Source organism: Podarcis melisellensis (genome assembly GCF_964234715.1).
Source record: "Podarcis melisellensis genome assembly, chromosome: 9".
NCBI lineage: Eukaryota > Metazoa > Chordata > Lepidosauria > Squamata > Lacertidae > Podarcis > Podarcis melisellensis.
The window spans coordinates 764,159-770,561 of record NC_138541.1 but is presented as its reverse complement, the minus strand read 5'-3'; the positions used below and the strand labels follow the sequence as shown (position 1 = coordinate 770,561).

Sequence of the window (6,403 nt, the reverse complement as noted above, 5' to 3'; positions counted from 1 at the left end):
GTAGCCATGAGTGCTGCTTGGCGCAGCAGACTCCCGTGACAGTTGCCTCTCGGACAGAACAGGATTTGCATATAGAGTTTTTATTTTTCTGCTTTCCTACAAAACCAGATTTTATCGATGGCACAAACACAAAAAACACAAGAGGGAAAAATAAATTAAATTATATCTTTTTCTACTTTAAAAAGTGCAGCTACTGCTATATAAATAAATATCGCGATTCGCGACCGGCCATTTTGCAATGTCCTGCTTTTTTAAGAAAGGAAGAGGCACAATCAGTTATACCCTGAGATGGCCGAAAGGCTCTGAATCACCAGTCGGAGGAAACGGCGGAGTCGGTGGCAAACTTAGCAAGGAAGGGAATGTTTAGGGTTGTGGAACAGTGGCAGAACATCTGCTAGCATGAAAAGGTCACGGGTTCAACTCCTGGCATTTCCAGGTATGGCTGGGAATCTTCCCCTTCTCAAATCCTGGCAAGTTGCTTTCGGTCAGTGCAGAAAAACCTGAGCTACATAAGGAAAAAGGTTTGACCTGATGTAATGTTAATGGGCTACAATTAAACTTTGAGATATTTCAAACATTCACCAAGGTTTGCATGAAGCTCCAGATCTACAGTTTTTGCCCTGGAGGGCAAAGGTCAGTCCTGTTGCCCTCTGCCCTGGCACCAGATTCAGGAGGCTTGGCATATAACTCAAAGCTTTGGGTGAGCAAACCAAATCCAACTGCCCATTCACAACACCAAACTAAACTCTTTAAAATGTGTGCTTTCGTGGAGAAAGAACAGTGATATATAACTGACCTATGGAACTCACTGCCACAGGATTAATTTATACATCATTTCATGGATTCATGGAAGACAATCCTGAGACTGGATATGGGCTGGCTAGTTAAACAGAGCCTCCTTGCTCCAGTGTGTCCTGGCACCACATTTGTGCCCAGAAGCAGAGGCAGCGAGCAGAACGCAGTGGGTGAAATGCAGCCAAGAGTGTCCACTAGCGCAAGGACTTCTGGCTGCGCAATGCAAAATCCCCTGCCTCTCTTCTCCCTGCTGCCCCCACCCAGCTCTGGTCCATGGGGTCTGGGGAATCTCCAGAACAGATTTAGGGATGCGCAGAGAGATAGAAAGTTCTGTCGCACAGCCCAAAGTCCTAGCGGAATCCCTTCGCTGAATGCTGCCCGATGCAGCCAGGCAATGAGTGTGCTTGCAAAGAAAGACCAAGACTGGCATCCAAAGGCCCAGACCACCCGCCTCAGGCCCCAGGTGGAGCAGGCAAGGCTCTGGGGGTGTTCACAGGGGCGCCATCAAGTCCCGGCCTCCCGAGGAGGCAGATGCCAACTCTGCTAAAATAAAACGAAAGTGGTGTCCTCGGCTGGGGCAGCAACCGCTAGACTTCGATGTCCACGTCCCCCTCCTCGTTCTCGCCACTGTCCTCCTCGTCTGGCAGCCCCCGGGGGACGGGCTGCGGCCCCCCAAACTGCGAGAGCTTGGCTGCCTTCTGCTCCAGGCTCTGCTTCCGCCATTTGATCCTCCTGTTCTGGAACCAGACTTTCACCTGCAAGGCAGAAGGGCAGAAAGTGGAAGGAGGCTGAGCAAGGAACCCATCCTGTCCCGATCCCGACAGCACCAGTGTGCAAGGGTGCCCCCTGCCCGTCTGATTTGGGCTCCCTTCCACCTCGAGTCAATGGTTCTAACTCCCTCAACCGTTCCTCATCAGGCCTGGCTTCCAGGCCCTTTGACCACCTGGGTCTCTCCTTGATACAAGATGCCGCTTCTTAAGGGAACAAGGAACAGGGTGGTGATAGGATGACTGCTGAAATCGGCACACGATCCTATCACCAAGGCAACTATCTGTAAACAAACACTAAACATCCATAAAAATGGCAATAGTAGTTTCCAAAATAGGTTTTATCTTGAACAGCAAACACAGTAAATAAAGTGTTCACTTGTAATAATATGTCAATGGTTCAGTGCTCATTTCTTCTTTCCCAAATAGATTTTATCTTGAATAATTGCAAACGCAGGAATAAAGAGTCCACTTGTGACATATCAGTGATTCAGAGCTCCAGTAATCCGACTTTTCGTCGCTAAATGTGGGATGTGATCCATGAGAGGCAGTCAAGGACAACATTCCTTGAGATGCTAGAGAAGACATGCAAGGGAATGTTTGGTCCAGACAGTCAAAACTTCCTGTTCCTCCTGGCTGGAGCATCCTTCCTTTTGCATGTGATAGAAGGGGTGTGACCTTACCTGTCCAGGTAACAAAAGGACGAGTCACACAGCACACACCTCTCTCTCTCTTTTTGACTTCCTTCTTCGTTTGACCAGCTTCTAGCTAGGACTGCTCTGCTGGCTCTCAGCTAGAAGCAGCACTGGGATTATTCCCCCATATGGGGTAGATCCACATGAACATATTTGTAACTAAGTCTGCCTTCAGGGATCCAACTGTGAACTGATGTGAGTAAACTTCTGTTATTGACTTTGAATAAGATTGTGGAGTCTTTATTCTTTTAAGAGGGATTCAAGGGAACTTACCAGGAATGTACAATTCAATCTGAGAGAGACTGAATTGTATAATACAGTGACACCTCTGGTTGCGAACGGGATCCGTTCCGGACCCCGTTCACAACCTGAATGGAACATAACCCACGTCTGCGCACATACAGGTCACAATTTGATGCTTCTGTGCATGCATGTGACGTCATTTTGCGCATCTGTGCATGCGCGAGCTGTGAAACCCGGAAGTAACCCTTTCCAGTACTTCCGGGTCGCCACAGGACGCAACCTGAAAACATGCAACCTGAAGCGGACGTAACAAGAGGTATGACTGTAGTGAGAGGCTCACACGAGCCTGCAACCAGCTATCTGCTGTGCATGTAAAAGGGGAATGAAAACTCTGCTAAGTAAAGGAACTTGCTAGGGCAAGTTAGGAAGGATATTCATAAACAATATATCCTCCCCTGGCACACTGAACGTTCCCACACTAAAGAGCTTGATGATCGAGCTTTGTAGCAAATAATATGCAAGAGGAGGCAGTATGTAAACGACTTGAAGCAGGGATACACCTGTCCCCACCTCCATGGGGAGGAGCCCAGGAAGAGGACGATGTCCTTCAGTTTAAATCTCCTTCTTAAGAGAGGGCCGGATGTTGAGCTTGCTCCTGGCCTTGCTGTGTGTGTTGGGGGGGGGCACCGCCTACCTGGGTTTCTGTGAGGTGCAGGGTGGCGGCCAGGTCCACCCTCTCGTTGCCCACCATGTACTGCTGCTTGAGGAACTCTTTCTCCAGCCGGTCCAGCTGCTCTGGCGTGAAGACGGTGCGCACCCTCTTCATTTTGCAGGGACCCCCCGATCGCCACGAAAGGGGAGCCCCCAGGGACCCAGCCAGGGCGCAGTGAGCAAACTCCAGCTCTGGAACGGCAAAGGGGGATACATCCTCGTGACACGGGGGTCAAGGGAAAATACACCACAGGCCAGATTAGCGACTAGGCTGGGCGAAGCTGAGGGGGAGGGAAAGCAGGTCACAGAGCCACAGATTTGTAGAGTTGGAAGGGCCCCCTTGAGTCATCCAGTCCAACCCCCTGCAATGAGCCCTGGCAGATGCTGGACATCCAAGCTGTGACCCACCCACATCCCCCCTGAATCACATGGCAGCAAGGAATTTGCGGCCGGCCGGTGGGATTTATTTGTCGTAAAACCATCGGCAGGCCAGCTTTCATTTCTAAGCAACACCAAGGTGGCTTGCAGGACCATAAATTGGGCGACACAGAAGAAAGCGTAGCAGTGCCCAGAACTCTGCAGAGATGCTGCCAGTCAGTGCAGGGAATGCTGAGCCACGGATTTATTCTTGCACCCTCCATTCCACCTGCCAAAGAGGATGCAAATCTGCCTGGGACATGACGCATATGCCAAATCTATGCCTTGGGCCCAATCCACCTACAGTGTTGCAGAATCCCCTTGGCACCCCTGAACCGGATTTCTCTCAGGTGATCCATGGGGCTGGAGACTGGCTCCTGTGGGCATAAGGGGCGTGGAGGGGGGCCCTTCAAATAAACTGGTCCCAAAGCATTCAGGGCTTTTGAGGTTTTTAGGGTTTGAGGATCTTTTGAGCCGAATTTGTCATGGCCTTTTAGAACAATAAACTCATTGCTTGACTTACAAGCTTGTGAAGGAATGGGCAGCCAGCACCACTGACACAGAATCGGTGCAATTTGATCCGCCCGCCTGGACCCCAGCGCCTTCTGCAGTCCCTGGGCTGCCATTGCTGCAACCAGGAAGGCGTGGCAGAGGCCGGGTCTGCTTTTCCCCAATGAGTCCCAGTTGGGCTTTTGCCACAGTCATGGACTCACCTGGGGGAAGCCCCATTCAATTCAATACTTTGGAGTAGAGACTATTTTCAAAGCAGATTCAAGCACACACCAGGAAATGTATGTCACTTAATTAAGAGGGCTGGGGGAACTTTTTTATTTAATCACTGCATTTCACCTTTTCCTGAAAGGAGCTCTGGGTGGTGTCAGCAGCAGACCTGCATTTTGGGGGCCCTGAACCTTGAACTGTTATGGGGCCCCCCCCTTGACAACCAGAAAGACTTTAATGGGCTGCTTCCCTGACAGATCACGACACCTTCACAACAGCTGGGCTATCGACTCTCTGACTTTGGGAATGTTGAAATATATACAACAGAAAATGTGACTCAAATTGGGTTTACCAAAACTTTTAAGCAATGTGGACTGAATTCGCTTTTCAGGCCCCTCCAGGATTGGGGCCCTAATGCTTCACTCGTTTCAGAGGAGATCTGCCCTATACATGGTCCTCCCCCCCCCTCATTTAATCCGCCCAACAACCCTGTAAGGGAGGCAGTGCCGGATTGTCGTATAAGCTAAACAAGCTCTAGCTTAGGGCCCCACAAAAAATTAAAGAAAAAAACCTGGATGTACATTTCCAAAATGTAAGATAAAAAACAAATAAAATATAACCTACGTACAGCAACAGTGTTTTGTGTTGTGTGGGCTTCTATTTGTTATATACAAATGGCTTTAGATACCTATTAGGTCCATCAGTTACCATGTAGCATCTATTCAACACAAAAAAAGAGTGACAATTTGTTGTTGACAAAGGACAGCTGGACATAGAAAGGGCCCCATTACCTTCAGGAGCTGAGGGCCACATCAGACCTAAATCCGGCCCTGGAGGGAGGTTAGGCTGAGAAAATCACTGGCCCCCAAGGTGACCCTGCAAGTGGGCAATGAGCCCTGGTGTTCCAATTTGAGTCACATTTTTTGTTGTATACAGTATATTTCAACATTCCCAAAGTCGAGAGAGTCGATAGCCCAGCTGCGGTGAGGTGTCGTGATCTGTCGGGGAACCACCCCACTGGTTTGATGAGGTCCCAGCCTGACACAAACCGCTACACCACACCTGTGCCAGAAACCCTTTCCAAAAAACCTGGACTTTTCCCCTTTCTTGCGATAAGGAAAGTGAGGGGAAATTGCCCTGGGAAGTGAGGAGGGTCGCTTGCTTCCACGCAGCCTCCTCTGACCTCGCTCCAAATCCCTCGTCGGGACGGCTGCGCAAGAGACCCCCCAGAGGATACAGGCAGGTCGGCTCAGTGTTGAGCCTCCAGAGTCAGAGGCAGTCTACACCTGAGCACGGTCCTGAGACGACACCCCGTCGGGAAAGGCGCCCACCCGCCGTCCCCCCGCAAGATGCTCGCTCTTAAGCCCGTTCCCACGTGCACGCCTGCCCCGCACTCCCGGGGTCCCCGTCTCGGCTCTCACCTGGCCTCCTGCAGCCGGTCGGGGCGCACTGGCGGGGCGGCAGCGGGAGCAGCGCGGGGGTCCTCTCGTCCAAGCAGACGGCGGGGACCGGCAGGAACCGGAGGGCGCAGCCGAAGCGCAGCGCGCCCGGGGAGGCGGCGGCGGCGGCCCAGAGGCTGGCCCCGGGCGCGCTCCGACGGGGCGGCTCCGGCTTGGCCAGCAGCGACTCGATGTCGAAGCGGCTCCGCGGCGGAGGCGCCGGGTCCCGGGTGGCCTCGACGGGCGGCTCTCCCAGCGCCGAGAAGAGCAGCGGCCGGCTCTGCAACATGCTGGCGACGGGGCGGGCCGGAGAGGTGGCCCAGCCGCGGGCGACGGGGGCTTTATAGGGCGCGCCCCGTCCAGCCCGGAGGGCGTGGCCCGGGCCGGGGATGAAGCCTCCGGGGGCCGCGCCGTCGAGGAACCCCCCCTCCCTCGGCTGCTCCCTGCCGCGCCGTCGGGCTTGACTTCCTCGCTTCGACGGGGCGGTCGGAGGAGACGCCTCGGGCGCGCAAATCCGGCAACAGACCGACGCCCCCGACAGACCCCATCTCTCCGTCCCGACGGCGACCCTGTCGGCACTGTCGCTTCTCCCGGCCCTCCGTCCTTTCCCGGACGG

The 6,403-nt window shown here is 53.1% G+C and overlaps 1 protein-coding gene across 1 annotated transcript; it reads right to left on the bottom strand.

The window, feature by feature from the left end:
* Positions 1 to 919: 919 nt before the first annotated feature.
* LOC309378451 (homeobox protein notochord-like) lies at positions 920 to 6,076 on the bottom strand (the record flags this gene model as incomplete). Its single annotated transcript, XM_081926564.1, has 3 exons — positions 920 to 1,550; positions 3,195 to 3,403; positions 5,770 to 6,076. 3 exons carry the CDS (start codon positions 6,074 to 6,076, stop codon positions 1,383 to 1,385), a joined length of 684 nt encoding a protein of 227 aa, XP_081782690.1. The 3' UTR covers positions 920 to 1,382.
* Between the last annotated feature and the right edge of the window lie 327 nt (positions 6,077 to 6,403).